Below are 16,243 nucleotides of genomic sequence, written 5' to 3'. Positions count from 1 at the left end.
TATGGGTCGGTTATCGGGTCACTTTTTCCTAACAAAAAACCCGAACAACCCGAACCTCGAAACCCGAACATTTTTTCAACATTTTTGTGAAGATATTTTTCTTAACAACATGATATATTTAATGATATTCTTGTTAAAAAAAAAAAAAGAACAATATTTTTTTATTTTACATCTAAACCCGATAACCGGACAACCCAACCCAAAGTAACCTGAACCCAAATAACCCAAACCTGAACAACCCAATCTTTGAATAGATAAGTTATCGGGTCACATTTTCCTAGCCAAAAACCCGAACCACCTGAACCAAAAAACCCGAAACCCGAAGAACACCCCCCATACCCAACCTAACTAAAATAAACCAGGTCACATAATTTACAACCCTAAATTTAAAATTAAAAAGTTATGGTAAGGATTTACATCTTGACAAAAACATAAAGGGCATAAAGTGCAATTACATCATGTGAACAACTGCCACCATTTCCATTCACAGATCCCCTTGTTCTTCTTATATGTATCTACACTCAACCTGCATTTCTACCCTGTCTTTTTATTTCACTTTTATTTTCATATATTAATGTTATTGCTATAAAACCCTAGCAATCACACATCTACATTGACTATCGTCACTGTTTCCGGATCTGAGAAAAATGGCAATAGATCCGAGACAGATAGTTGCAGGTGTACTTACACTCACCATGTTTTTAATGCTTGCCGACATGATTAAACGTGAACACATTGATGCTCCAATCTCTCATAACGTATGCTTCTTCATCACTCTTTCTTTTCTTGTACAATCTGTTGAATTTTAACCTAATTTGGATTGATTCTGTTAATCTGTTTTAATTACGTCGAATTTGATTACTAATTGTAGCATTGCAGACAGTATTTACTTAATTGAGGTCAATTGTCACTAATTCATAAATGATCAGCATTTGGTATACAATATTAATAGATTCGGTACCTGTTTTTTCAGAAATTCGGTGTCGGTATTTTTGGTACACTAGTACTGAACGGGTACCGAGACACTGGCACTGACATTTTTCAGAAATTCGGTGTCAGTATTTTTGGTACAGTACTGAACTGAACTGGTACCAAGACACTGGCACTGACATTTTTCAGAAGTTCGGTGTCGGTATTTTTGGTACAATACTGAACTGGTACCAAGACACTGGCACTGACATTTTTCAGAAATTCGGTGTCGGTATTTTTGGTACAGTACTGAACTGGTACCGACACTGGCACTGACATAGAGCTGAGCATTTTGCAACAAGTATCGGTACCATCCTGAACCGGTACCGTACATCCATACCAATAGATTCGGTACGGTATTTCGGTACCAGATTTTATATTCGGTACCAAATTTTCCTAAAATTCGGTATCTGTATTTTCGGTACGGGTAATGTAGGGTACCGATCTCATCCAAGTGTTTATAACACAATTTAACTTTGTTATTTTCGGTACCGGTACTGGTAAGGTACCGAACCGGTACCATGTCTATAAATTCAGTACCCAATTATCAAGGAGTATCGGTACCATACTAAACTGGTACCATACGTCTATAATGATAGATTCGGTACGGTATTTCAGTACCTAAATTTTATATTCGGTACCCAATATTCCCAAAATTTGGTATCTGTATTTTCGTTACCAGTACTGTAGGGTACCGATCTCATCCAAGTGTTTATAACACAATTTAACTTTGGTATTTTCGGTACCAGTATTGGTAGGGTACCGAACCGGTACATGCCTATAGATTCGGTACACAATTATTATGATTTATTTTAGTATTTATCTGTAAGTTTTTGTTAGTTATTATCTGTAGTTTGAATATTAGGACATTGTTATTCACCTGTAATTTTTCAGTTCTTTTGATTTTTTTCAATATGTAGGTGAATCATGCCGGATTCAGCCAGAGTTTCGACGACAACACCGACTCGGAGAAGAACTTTGCAGTCAGTAACGACGGTACATGGAAGGAGGGAGGTGCTGTTCTTAGACCTTGTTGGTCTAAGTCAATTTTAGGTCAGTGAAACAGATCTCTATTTTGCTATTTATGTTTCATATATATGTTTCTAACTTGAATTGCTTTTAATTTGGTAAACAGAAGAACCAGAAGAATCTAAAGGGTTTGTCACATTCTCATTAACCAATGGACCTGAATATCATGTTTCTCAGGTATAGAAACTAAGTGTTTGATATAATCTTAACCGTGGTGATTCAGTGGCGAAGCTTGACCCGAATGACAGGGGGTCGAAAACGTATATACCAAAAAATTTCTATAGAACCGGGGGTCGAAAACGTTTATACCCAAAAATTTCTATACGAAAACTAAATATATAACACTTCTGAGCGAAAAGTTCGGGGGGTCGGGCGCCCTTCCCCGCCCCTTCTATACTTTGCAGTAGTAATAAAGTATTGCAGCCTTTTTGTTTTGATTTGTATTTAGTTTCATCTTAACCATGGCGTTTGTGATTATAAATTTCAGATTACAGATGCAGTAGTAGTGGCAAGATACCTCAAGGCAACGCTTGTGATTCCGGACATTAGGGGAAGCCAGCCTGGCGATTGGAGGTTAGTAGCGTCACAACCGTTAGTTTCAGATTTCGCTTTAAAATGGTTATAGTCCCAGTGGTTCTCCAAAGTTTTAGATTTGGTCCCTAGCTTTCCAAAAGTACACAGATGGTCCCGGTGGATTGCACTTTGTATTGCATTTAGTCCCCAAATTTTTCCAAAAGTACATCGACGGTCCCTGTGGTTTGCACTTTGTAACGCATTTAGTCCCTAACTTGGACCACCTGAAACCTTTAGATATGTTGGCTGGGGACTAAATGCGTTACAAAGTGCAAACCACAGGGACCATATGTGTACTTTTGAAAAGTGAGGGACCATATCCAAAATTTTGGAAAACCATAGGGACTATCCGTATACTTTACTCAATAATCAGTTTATATAACATACTTTTAAACAAAGATTGATTGTCACACTCTAAAATAATCTAATAATCAATTTGCTGATATTTAAAAGTCAAATTATGCGTCTTCCAGGAACTTTGGAGATATTTACGACATTGAAAAGTTCGTAAGTAGTCTAGACGGAGTGGTAAAAGTAGTAAAATCCCAACCTTCCGAATTATCAACAAAAGATCTCGCTGTTTTAAGAATTCCAAATCGAGTAACCGAAGAATACATCGCAAACAACATCGAACCCGTGTTTAAAACCAAAGGAAACGTAAGGTTAGCAACTTACTTCCCTTCTGTGAACATGAAAAGGACCCGCACACCCGAAAACGAAGAGAGAAATTCAGTCGGATGTTTAGCGATGTTCGGATCACTTGAGCTACAACCAGAGGTTCGCGAAGTGGTTGACTCGATCGTTGAACGGCTCAAAACGTTGAGCCGCAAGTCAGACAGTGAGTTTGTTGCAGTCGACTTGAGGCTCGATATGCTGGATCAAAAGGGTTGCCAGGGTTCGAAAAAATGTTACGGCCCAGACGAGATCGCGTTGTTCTTAAAGAAGTTAGGGTTTGATAAAAACAGTGCCGTTTATTTGACCCAATCTAGGTGGGATAACAGTCTTGATTCATTGAAAGATCTCTTCCCGAAAACTTACACAAAGGTATAAAGAGATTAAATGGTCGATTACTCATTTTGGCGTAATTAATTAACCATTTTTTTTATTTTTTTTTTATTTTTGGGCAGGAATTGATTATGCCGATGGATAAGAAGCAGAAGTTTTTGGGATCGGATTCATCGGAGTATGAAAAAGTGATCGACTTTTACGTATGTTCAGAGAGTGATGTGTTCGTGCCCGCAATTTCGGGGTTGTTTTACGCAAATGTTGCAGGTAAAAGAATAGGTTCAGGGAAGACTAAAATAGTGGTTCCTGACGATTCTGCATCCGCTGGTTCTGAACTGGGAAATTATATTTCGAGATATGTATCGAAGAAGACCCACATGGCGTATTCATGTTTCTGCTAGAATGATACAATACAGTACGATACAATACCCTTTGCATATGGAATAAGTGCTTGTAATGGGGGTTTAGATTGGTTGTATTTTACTATTTTTTTGTTTTGTTAGATTGATTTTGATATATTTATGCAAAAAGGAGCTCTGAAGAGAGTGAGAAAAGATAAATCATGTGTTAGTGTTTATATGTAATCTTTGATACTATGAATTATTGGAGAGCAATATTTATCAAGATACATCTGATTATCTCCGAAAAAAAATTGTATAAAAGTCCTTATTTATCAATTTAGGCCCAAATTTTTTAACTAATCAAAGGTTTAAATTCAAACTGTTAGAGTGAATTGCAAGTTTTGTCCTTTATCTTTAGGGCACTTTGCAGGCGGTGTCCTTTATGTTTAAAGTTGACGAGTTTTGTCCTTTATGTATTAAAATCAAGCACGTTTTACCCTTTGAGCCTAACCCAGTCAGTTTTCCCAGTTAAGTCCCCTCACGTGCATGTCATGTGAGGGGTAGTTCAGTCATTTAATGTACACCCTGAATCTTTACCCCCAAATTAAATAGTCCCAAACCCTAATTCTTCCCCATTTCTCCAAATCGTTCATCTTCAACATTCCTTCAAATTAAATAGTCCCAAACCCATAATTCTTCCCCAATAAGTTTGACATTGTTGTCACTTTGAGAGAGTAGTAGCTGGCAGTAGGTATTGGCTGCAGCCTTAATTGCAGTAGGAGCAAATGATAAAGACACGAGTGTGCCAGCACATTCATAAATAACAGCAGCAGAAGGAACGCTTAATAGAGATATGAAGGAATGTTGAAGATGAACGATTTGGAGAAATGGGGAAGAATTAGGGTTTGGGACTATTTAATTTGGGGGTAAAGATTCAGGGTGTACATTAAATGACTGAACTACCCCTCACATGACATGCACGTGAGGGGACTTAACTGGGAAAACTGACTGGGTTAGGCTCAAAGGGTAAAACGTGCTTGATTTTAATACATAAAGGACAAAACTCGTCAACTTTAAACATAAAGGACACCGCCTGCAAAGTGCCCTAAAGATAAAGGACAAAACTTGCAATTCACTCAAACGGTTATCTATACCAAAGGAAGGAAGTTTGAACAGGAATTATTTTATTGGCTGGTTGTTTTGGTTGAATGTTATATGCTATGTTCTTCTGGTTTCAACACATGTTGGTCTACGGTTCTTTTGGTAAGTGTTTGGCTTAGTGAGCGACAAGTCGTGAGTTCAGCATGGCGAGGCTATGAGCCAGCATGACGGGTGACGAACGCTATACTGGGTCCGTCTGCAGCTGAATGACAAGCGAAAATCTATGGTGTTGGATGAGCTAAAAGACGTTCAAGTATGCCTCCCTTCCAAAATTTCTGTAAAAAGAAGTCTTAATTCTGTTTTTTATGTTTAACTCTTTGGTTTTTTATGTTTAAAATAAAAGTAAGCTATGTTTTAACCTTTTTAACAAAATATAAGAACTTGAATACACACACACACACATATATATATATATAGGGAGCCGCTAGAATGAGAACCACCTCGAGTTGTAAGAACCGCGAGAACTACACCCCACGGAGCGCCGTTCGCCATGATTTTTTTTTTACAAGTAGATGTGTATATTATAAACACAGCCGTAAAAAATCATGGCGAACGGCGCTCCGTGGGGTGTAGTTTTTTACACCACAAGTTTGGTGAAAAAAAAAAGAAAAAAGAAAAAAAATTAAAAAACACCAAACTTGTGGTGTAAAAAACTACACCCCACGGAGCGCCGTTCGCCATGATTTTTTACGGCTGTGTTTATAATACACACATCTACTTGTAAAAAAAAAATCATGGCGAACGGCGCTCCGTGGGGTGTAGTTCTCGCGGTTCTTACAACTCGAGGTGGTTCTCATTCTAGCAGCCCCCTATATATATATATAAAGCTGTATATATTTATAAATTTATGAACATATTTAAGAATTTGTTATATTTATTTACATGACATGAAAAACTAAATAGTTCATTATAAAAAAATATTTCAAGCGGTAGGTTTGAAGGTGTGATTGTAGATTTTGATGATTGGTTGATGAGAGAGAGATCACACTGGGTCACATACATAGCGATGTTGTCGACATTTAAAGGGTTTACTAGCCAGAATTTTCTTGTTACTAATGAAGTGAATTACATTAATAATCCATGAATATTGTCAAAAAAGGTAAAATGATATTTTAAATATAGTAACATATACGGAGAGAAAGTTAACGTTAGAACCCAAACATGTTACGAATAAAAAACTACATATTTCAAAAATGCAACTTTTTAAGGTCAGATCTCAATCATTTATACATTTTCCAAACCCACAAACTATTTGTGTAGTTAACCCTAAATCTTACCTTCTGCATATTTGAAGAACTAATTTAAATGGGGTTGAGGTTTCTTTTGTTCTTACAATTTTGGGTGAATTGCATAAATACTTTAAGCAACTTGTAAAGGATAAAATAGTCATTTTACATGAACTGAACAAAGTTTTCCAACATAAGTTAATGTTTGAAAAAAAATGTTACAAACTAAAAACCACATATCTCAAAAGATGAAATTTTTAAAACTTGGACCCTAAAAATGTTACTTTAGTCAAACCACTAAAAGTGAGACCCTTAAGAGCTAATTTAATTGATTTTTAATGGCTAACTCACACAACTAATTCAATTGATAAGCCTTCAAATCATGGGAGGCTTTGATGGTGTGCGGGGAGGACCTCCGCACAAGGCCCGCGATTTCGAGTGACATGCGATTTAAAAGAAAAATCCGATACATATATGTTATTTTTTCTAAATAGTAAACACATACCACTTCCAATATAGGCCCATTTACAAATCATTTTTTATTGTTTACAATTTAGCCCACTTGAAATTAGGTTTAGAGTAAATTACGTTTTTGGCCCCTATGGTTATATCATTTTTACTATATTTGCCCAAAATAAGAATTTTTAACATATCTGCCCCTATGGTCTCTATAACTAACCATTTTGGCCCTTAAGTCTAGAGATCATGGGGGCCAAAATGGTTAGTTATAGAGACTATGGGGGCCAAAATGGTTAGACTTAGGGGCCAAAATGGTTAGTTATAGAGACCATGGGGGTAGATATGTTAAAGATTCTTATTTTGGGCTAATATAGTAAAAGTGATATAACCACATGGGCCAAAAACGTAATTTACTCTTAGGTTTATTGAACCCAATACTAATTTGATTTTTTTAGAGTAAATTACGTTTTTGGCCCCTGTGGTTATATCACTTTTACTATATTAGTCCAAAATAAGAATTTTTAACATATTTGTCCATATAGTCTCTATAACTAAACATTTTGGCTCCTAAGTCTAACCATTTTGGCCCCCATGGTCTCTATAACTAACCATTTTGGCCCCCATGATCTCTAGACTTAGGGGCCAAAATGGTTAGTTATAGAGACCATGGGGGCAGATATGTTAAAAATTCTTATTTTGGACTAATATAGTAAAGTGATATAACCATAGGGGCCAAAAACGTAATTTACTCTTTTTTTTAAATAATAACAAAACATAAAGGAAGAGCATATTTTTTCAAGCTCGAACAGAGTATGTGAATTCTCAGAGACGCCTCTGCTTCAAATCATGGTTCAAGTAACCTCATCAGCAGCAGCCGCCTCAAATCATACCATCAAATTTTCAAAAAAGTAACTAACATGCTAAGATTTTATCTAACCTCTGTAAAAACTCAGATGGCATCATCATTCCTTTGTCTAAAAGTAATGTCCAATATACATTTTTCATGAATCTATGAATTAACTGGGCCAAAAATCTCAACTACTTACCTACCAAGTTATTAGAATGTAGAACAACCAGCCAGCCAAACATCACAACAAGCAACACACACATACATATATATATATATCAAGAATGGGGATATGGAACATATCACGGATTAGCAGAGTTACTAAACCCCCGAAAACGACCTTCTTTCCTAGTGCGTACTCTAATACGAGGTTTTTGTTCCTCCCCAGGAGCAAAACGAGGAACGATTTTCAGAGGGTGTGCTTCTGTGTTAAACACCCACTCGTCCAATGATATAACTGACGGAGGCGAAAATAAAAGATACAGATATTTCAGTGTTTCCGCAAGAAAGAAGCTTTGCATCATGTTGTCTTTCACACCCGTATTAACCTGAAAACATAATATATAACGAGTAAAATGTCATTTTAATATATAATGAGTAAAATGTCATTTCGTCCCTGCGGTTTGGGCAGTTTTGCGAGTTACGTCCGAATGTTTGTTTTTTTGCATCTGGATCCAAAAGGTTTGAAATCTTGCCATTTTCATCCGGCTCGTTAACTCCATCCATTTTTCTCTGTTAAGTCAGGGGCATTTCCGTCTTTTTTGTTAACTTAAAGGGCAATTCTGACTTTTTCAGCGGTATTCGGTCTTTTTACATAAAGTGAAAAAGGCTGAATTGCCCTTTAAGTTAACAAAAAAGACGAAAACACCTCTGACTTAACGGAGAAAAATGGATGGAGTTAACGAGCCGGATGAAAATAGCAAGATTTGAACCCAAAATCTAGATGCGAAAAAACAAACCTTTGGACGAAAGTCGCAAAACTGGCCAAACCTCAGGTACGGAAATGGCATTTTACTCTAATATAATTATACAAATCATCATTAAAAAAACAGTATTTTGAATAGGACTTACATCCTTGAGCCCCACATATCCTGAGTCTACACGGGAATTCTCTTCGAATGCTAGAAATATGTTCCATCCCCATTCTTGATATGTTTTGTTACCGGTTAAACGCCAGAGATAAAAGAGCGACTCTACTGTCTCTGGCCTCAGTATGTTCCATGATGTACCCACAGTCATGTCCTATGATATTATGTACAATTTAAAAAAATAAATAAATAAAAAATCTCCGTAAAATTTAGAAAATAAAAATGAAGCATAAAACTAACCTGCCCCGAATGGAAGAAATAATTTTCTCCAGCCAACTTTGTCGGTGTAGACTGATAAAAGTTATAGCATGTAAAAGCCAGCTACATTCAGAGAATTAGTTCCAGTCAATATTGTATAAAGATTGTCAATAGGCAAAAGTCGAACACTTAAAATAAAGAGTAAAGTGCACGGATGATCCCTATGGTTAACCAAAATTTTGGATTTGGCCCCAGCTTTTGAAAAATACAAACCTCAGGGACCATCCGTGTACTTTTAGAAAGCTAGGAACCAAATCCAAAATTTTGGTCAACCACAGGGACCGTCCGCGTACTTTACTCTAAAATTAAATACGGTTTTAAAAGAATGCTTATTGTTTTATTAAAACAACTAGTAATAAGGCCCGCGCGCGTTGCGGCGCGAGGACGTCGCAAGTATCGAATAGATTTGTTCAAGTGTTAGGTAATGCGTTAAGCATATGAAAACGCGTGTTTCGACATATCTGATTGAACTCAATGTAACCTATATAAGTATTGCGATTGGATCACAACGTAAAGTAAATTGAATCTTTCTCGTACAATCATAACTTATTCTATAGGATGAATTAAAGCTTTGAAAAAAAAGGAAAAAAAAAGAAACCACAATTTGACTCCACTCTGTTCGGAACAAAATTTATAAAAACGTACATAACATAAGTAAGAAAACGTGTTATAATAAAAAAAAAGTATATCCAGATGTAGACCAACTCGAATTGATAAAGACGCATACATAAAAATATGCACGTAAAAATGGTTTTTTAAACGAAAACGTGTTATATTTGACCTAACTTGTTTACAGAAAAAGTTTATGTCGAAACGTAGACACCCTTAAATTTATACGGATACGTATATAAAAATATGCACGGATAAATAGTTTTTTTAAGTAAAAAAATGATATTGGTAAACAAAAGAAATTAACGAATGAATGTTGTCGAAGGAAATTTAAATTAATAAAAAGCTACGGGCTAAAAATGTCAATTGTTAAAGTAGAAGAATAGTAAAGTTAGATAAGGGACTAAAATTGATTACTTCAAAAGTGAAAGGGCCACAGCAAAACTAAAGGACTTGAAATGCAATTATATAAAACTTTAGGGGCGAAAGGCAAAGCCGGTGGGTATCCCCATCGACTTTGTCTTTTAAGTAAGTATAGAATACCTCTTCTGCCAAATTTAAGAATTTCGAGGACTCATCAGGATCGTAACCAGATGATCCTAACGCTATCATTCCTGGTGCAAAGCACGCTAACTCATCCATCTGCACGCATCATCAGAACATAAATCTATAGAATTTTAACAAAACACAAATTTTATGTTATATTTTGACAATTTGGTATCTACACATTACCTTGTCAATCAAAGAATTTCCTATTTTTTCAGAAATATACGTAAAAGATGACGGTGCAGTCTTACGGACCAAGCTCAATAAACCTGTCATTGATGTTTCCCACATTTCTCTGGTTTGATATTCCAATTGCAATCAGAATCAGTTTTAATCACCCAAAGAACATATTTTCGTATTTTGATAATAGAATATATCTCACCTATAATGTTTTACCACTGAAGTTTTGTTTCCTTGTATCCAAACTTTAAGTAAATACTCATAAAAACTGCATCCGAAATTAAATTGTGATTGAAATCAAAACACCAATAGCATGCAAAATTAAACTGTTAAGAAATTAATCGGTACCTGTCCCCCATGGCCCCAAAAGTAATGGTAGAATGCGATGCCGTTCCTCTATGGGGATTTATATAAATTGGGAGCAATCCGTCAGCAGGAAACGTCTTGTTTAACACCAAAATAACGTTCTCTACCTGAAACATCAATTCACAATATTATAATTCATGACCGTTTAGCAGCCCATCTATATCTATATCTATACTATATAAGACATCCTATTTTTGTTTTTTCCACCTCTCTCTCATATTTAATTATGGATACTTATTTTTTAATTATTAATAGTTATTATATCACTAACCAAATAAATTTAATATAATATTAATTATGAATTTCCAAATAAACTTATTTTTTCTACTTAGAAGCTTCTGTTTAAGTCTCAAAATACCATTAAGTTCAAAATTATGTTCACTAAAATTAATCTAACAGAATATACAACTGTCACATCAAAGTTTATTTTGTTTCAAAACATATATTGATGAGTGTATGTGTTATGAGATTATGTTTTATTTTATTTAGCCTGTGCAATACACGGATTTTTAAAGACATTACTTTTCTTATTACTATATATATAAAATTACATTTAGTCAACCCGTTACCCGTGTAATACTCGGGATCCTAACCTAGTTTTATGATATAACGATACACGACACAAAGAAGCGAAATCACGTACCGTCATTTGATACTTTGGATCGCCGGTCCTTTGTGTTAGTGCGATAAACTCAAGTTGCTCTGTCCCAGAATCCGCCAGAATACTATCACCCTGAGTGACAAAACATAATATACAATAGAAAAGTCAAACCCGAGGTCAAATATGCATCAAACTGAGAAAAATCGTTGACAAAGTTACGAACTTACCCCTGTCCAACCAGGGTTATGCGCATTACCATGAACCAAATTGATAAAATTGTAAGGGATACCAGAAGGTGTATTCCATGCTGGCAGCAGCCTATCGGCTATGTCTTTCGCTTTTTCAAGAAAGACGTTATCTCCGGATAAATCATATGCACTCAGAAGCCCACCAACAACCCTGTTGTAGATTTATATATATAGTAAAAGTTAAATGATTAGGTGCCTCATCGTATAATAATTACTATATTGTCCGTAATTCCTTATGCTACAAAAGGACCACATATATACAGTGAAAATGACATATTAAACCTTAAAAAGCAACCTTATGGTCGTCTCAAACACGCTGGCATCATAGCTTTTGTTGAAGTCCAACGAGTTTGCCACCCACCTAAAAACAAGTTACATAGGTGTACATTGTGTAATGTTAAAAAAAAATAAAGTTTATGGAATGTAAGCAATTAATTAAAGAGTAAAATGCAATTTTCGTCCCTGAGGTCTGGCTAGTGTTCCAACTTTCGTCCAAAGGTTTGTTTTTCCGCATCTGGATCCAAAAGATTTGAAATCTTGCCATTTTCATTCGTCTTGTTAACTCCATCCACTTATTTCCATCTTTTATGTTAACTTAAAGGGCAATCCGGTCTTTTTCAAGGGTATTCAGTCTTTTTACATAAAGTAAACAAAGACCAAATTGCCTTTAAGTTAACAAAAAAGACGGAAATGCCCCTGACTTAACGGAGAAAATGGATGGAGTTAACGAGCCGGATGAAAATGGCGAGATTTCAAACCTTTTGGATCCAGATGCGGAAAAACAAACCTTTGGACAAAAGTCGCAAAACTGGCCGAACCTCAGGGACGGAAATGGCATTTTACTCTTAATTAAATGAATATAGATAATGGGTCATACTCTTTAGCCCTTTGAAACTGCTCGTCCAGGCCCATTATATACAAAGTATCAAGAGAGTCGATTAAAGTTGCACCAAGTCCACCAAAGCTATCCACACCGTTCTTTGATTGGGGCTAACCAAACAAAATATTAATAAAAATTAACATCTTTTAACTATTGGGAAAAAATATTAAAACGACATGAGATAATGATATACCTGAAGCTCATCATGGCCCCAAGCGTATTTTTCATATGAGGTCCATGCATGAAGCATAGCGTCTTTGACTTTTTCTCGTCTCTGAGCTTCGATGGGATCGGTGGAAAGATCATCTGTCTTAGTTATATCAGCTCTTTTGGTTCTAGTATTTAACTTTTTGACTGAAACGTCACCGTCATGCTTTAACTCTTCTAGCTGCAAGAAGGCGATACATTTGTAGTTAACTAATGATTTAGCTTAACTGAGAGGAATTCTATGAACTGAAGTATCAATCGTCATTTCATATTTGATCAGTCATAAAAAAATGTAGCCGTTATTTCTCCCAAAAAACAAGAAGACTTTACAGGAACTTGACCAAATCTTTTAGCACACTCTCGTTATCTACTCAAATAGGTTTTGAAACTCAAAACCAAGCTTTAAAATTTGAGAAAAGATATTTACTAGGCCTCGTAGAACATAGTTTTATTATATACAGGAACACTTCAAAGAAAAAGATCATACTTTCACAAAGAAGATTGCAGCATTTCCTAATGCGTCACTTCTGATTAAAAAAAAAAGACCCCTCAATGACTACTTAGCGAGCATGGGAATAAAGAAAGCGTAAGGTAAACGGCGCCGGAAAGAAGTATTAAAAGTGAATTTTGAAGCCGTATGGATCTTGAGATAAAATGAAAATACAGTACCTCAATTTGCAAATGTTCCACTTCTTCTTTCAACATTAAGATCTCTTCCTGTCAACCAACAAAAATTTGTAAATATATGAAACGGACCATGTAAACTTTATGTTATTTTTATTTGAGTTAATTACTGTTTTCGTCCCTATGGTTTGTCAAAAATCACTATTTCAGTCCATTAGTTTAAAAATTGTGATTTCAGTCCCTGTGGTTTCACTTTCGTAACCATTTCAGTCCACTTCGTAACCATTTCAGTCCCTGTACTTAACAGAATAATGGATTGAAATGGTTACAAAAGTGAAACAACAGGGACTGAAATGGTTACGAAAGTGAAACCACATGGACTGAAATCGCAATTTTTAAACTAATGGACTGAAATAGTGATTTTTGACAAACCACAGGGACGAAAACAGTAATTAATTCTTTGTATTTTTATACTCTACATGTCAAAATAAACAAAAAAGAAAAGATTTTTTAGCCAGGGTCTCATTGGGTGCACCGCACACCCTCTCTATCTCCTAGATAGTGGATAGAGGAAAGGTTTGCCCTTATCTCACCCTCCCCGTACTGGGATCTTACGAGCTACGTTTGATTGTTCGTTTGTTCGTGTAATAGAGCGAGTAGTTTGCATTTCTAACCCTTTCAGTCAGGTCTCAAGCCCTAATTTTCAGAAACTATTCAGGATATTGTGCATGAAAATGCATGTATCCATATGACTTGACTCATAAAACTGAATCACAGCTGCCAATTACTCATAAAAAAACATGTATCCATATTAATCTACCAGAATTTAGAAAATAGCCACTGTTGTTGGTTAAGCCACAAAAATAGAGCAATTTTTTACCAGCACATTTCAGCAACTAATATGACATAAGAAATCTACCAATAATGATTTTTATGTCTTCCATAAATAGGGGTGTTCAGGATTCGTTTCGAATTCGAAAAATTCGAAATTCGTTTAAATTCGATTCGATTATCAAGAATTCATTTCGATTATAAGAATTCGAATTCGATTCAATTCGAGTCAAGTAAATCGAATACGAATCGAATACGAATTTATAATTTCAAATTCGATTCGATTCGAAATTCGAATAAAAATTATACATTTTTATTTATTATTTATATATATAATACATATATAACTTTTATTAAGCTATACAATAAATTATTTTCAAAATTTTTTCCAAGTATTAAAATTACCCATTACCAAACCCACAACATGACCCATAAGTAAAACCTAAATATCTATCAATAGATTTCTAACAATAAAAATATTAACTTGTAATGTAGAATGATTATTCCCGACTTCTCGTTTTGAATTTTAGATTTGTGGTACTTTATTTGTAACTTTTTAATGTGATATCGTGCTTTATGGCTGCTTTAAAGTTTATGTTTCATTTTGATAGTTTTTTACATGTTTTAAAGAATCTGAATTAAATCGAATTCGATTCGAATTCGAAACTTTAATCGAATACGAATCGAATACGAATTGGGTTTTTTATTCGAATACGAATTCGAATCGAATTCGATAGGTTTTAATCGAATTCGAATCGAATACGAATTCAAGGAAAAATAAAAATTATTCGAACAATTCGATTCGAATAATTCGAAAATTCGATATTCGATTCGATGAACACCCAATCCAATAAAAAATAGTAAAGTACACGAATAGTCTCTGTGGTTTGCACTTTGTAACACATTTAGTCCCCAGCCAACAAATCTAACGGTTTCAGGTGGTCCAAGTTAGGAACTAAATACGTTACAAAGTGCAAATTTCAATTCCATGACATTCCACAAAATGAACGCACCATCAACCCTAATCTGAACCAATAACTGCATAGTTGACTACAGTTGACCATAGTTGACTATTGCTAAAACCATATCATATCATCATCCAACAACATTCAACAAAATTGAATAACACACATGTAAACAATACCTCATGTTCACGCACAAGCGTCTGACGATCCCACACAATGAACGAGACGAAGACGAAGGCGATAAAAAGCAGTGCAAGACGTGTGGGCCGCTTCAAGTAATAAACCGGGTTCAAGTATCTCCACCGGATTGACGAAGAGGATCTGGTTCTCGCCATTAATTATTATTATTATTATTATTCTGTATACTATGCGTGTGTGTGTGTGTGTTTTTATTAAAAAAAATATGGTACAACAACCGGTCAGTCAGTAATAGTGATGGTGTGACAGAATGAAATCAGGGTTTCGCATATTGAAGATAGGATTTGAACCGGGTGGAATGGATAGATCTGGCCGGCCGTTTTTTGGCGCGACGTCGTCGTCTTATCCTGGGAGACGAGACGATGAATGAGTTGTTAGAATTAGTCGTTGGAGAGGTTTGATTTGTTGAGGACAAGAAAGACTTATTATAACTTTCCAACTGGGTTTTGTGTTTGCGTAGAGGGTGGGTTATGGTATAAAGTCGTTAGGGGGTATATTTTTCTTTTTGTTTTATGTGAAAGGGTTAGTTATATTAACCTGGGTTAACTCTTGGTATAAACCCTTTTGGTTAATCGGTTATGATTATGACCTAGCCGAGCAATCAGTTACTTGGGTTATTTACTCACCCCTTGAAACTAAACAAGGATTGTTTGAGCTGTGATTGATTAAAATTAATTATGTCATATATAAGTTTGTAAGATTTTTATGCATAATAACTTATACATTGTGCTTTGTAAGTTTTTCGAAAAAAAAAGTTCATTTTTTATTTTTAACCAAAAAGTTTTAACCTTTTTCAATTTTAACCCTACATAATTTGTTTTTTAACTTTAACCTAAAACTTTTCATTATTTGCAATTTAACTTCGCAATTTTTGCCACTTATACTTTTCATCTTTCGTTTTACGTATAGTTCTAAATTTTTCGAGTTAATATGACGCAACGTGCATGTGTGGTTCAACGTTTTTACCTCTATTTTTCCATGTCTGACAGGTTCGTCGCAACACGCATATCCGAGGTCGAGTCAGTGTTGGTG

At 35.3% G+C, this 16,243-nt stretch overlaps 2 protein-coding genes across 2 annotated transcripts; one reads left to right on the top strand and one right to left on the bottom strand.

Moving 5' to 3' along the window:
- Window positions 1–497: 497 nt before the first annotated feature.
- On the top strand, window positions 498–4,204 carry LOC110894142 (protein MANNAN SYNTHESIS-RELATED 2). Its single transcript, XM_022141330.2, has 6 exons — window positions 498–758; window positions 1,890–2,022; window positions 2,105–2,175; window positions 2,486–2,571; window positions 3,045–3,615; window positions 3,699–4,204. Exons 1-6 carry the CDS (start codon window positions 648–650, stop codon window positions 3,975–3,977), a joined length of 1,251 nt encoding a protein of 416 aa, XP_021997022.1. The 5' UTR covers window positions 498–647; the 3' UTR covers window positions 3,978–4,204.
- A 3,485-nt stretch (window positions 4,205–7,689) lies between these two features.
- Window positions 7,690–15,643, bottom strand: LOC110894141 (mannosyl-oligosaccharide 1,2-alpha-mannosidase MNS1). Its single transcript, XM_022141329.2, has 14 exons — window positions 15,193–15,643; window positions 13,263–13,310; window positions 12,580–12,774; window positions 12,384–12,496; window positions 11,802–11,867; window positions 11,486–11,657; window positions 11,301–11,390; window positions 10,640–10,764; window positions 10,494–10,559; window positions 10,298–10,406; window positions 10,109–10,207; window positions 8,939–9,019; window positions 8,682–8,852; window positions 7,690–8,158 (listed from the first exon to the last, which is right to left on the bottom strand). Exons 1-14 carry the CDS (start codon window positions 15,346–15,348, stop codon window positions 7,913–7,915), a joined length of 1,737 nt encoding a protein of 578 aa, XP_021997021.1. The 5' UTR covers window positions 15,349–15,643; the 3' UTR covers window positions 7,690–7,912.
- Window positions 15,644–16,243: the final 600 nt, after the last annotated feature.

The sequence above is a fragment of the Helianthus annuus genome, chromosome 12 (assembly GCF_002127325.2).
Source record: "Helianthus annuus cultivar XRQ/B chromosome 12, HanXRQr2.0-SUNRISE, whole genome shotgun sequence".
Taxonomy (NCBI): domain Eukaryota; kingdom Viridiplantae; phylum Streptophyta; class Magnoliopsida; order Asterales; family Asteraceae; genus Helianthus; species Helianthus annuus.
The sequence above is the reverse complement of the archived record's forward strand: the minus strand, read 5'-3'. Positions and strand labels throughout refer to the sequence as shown.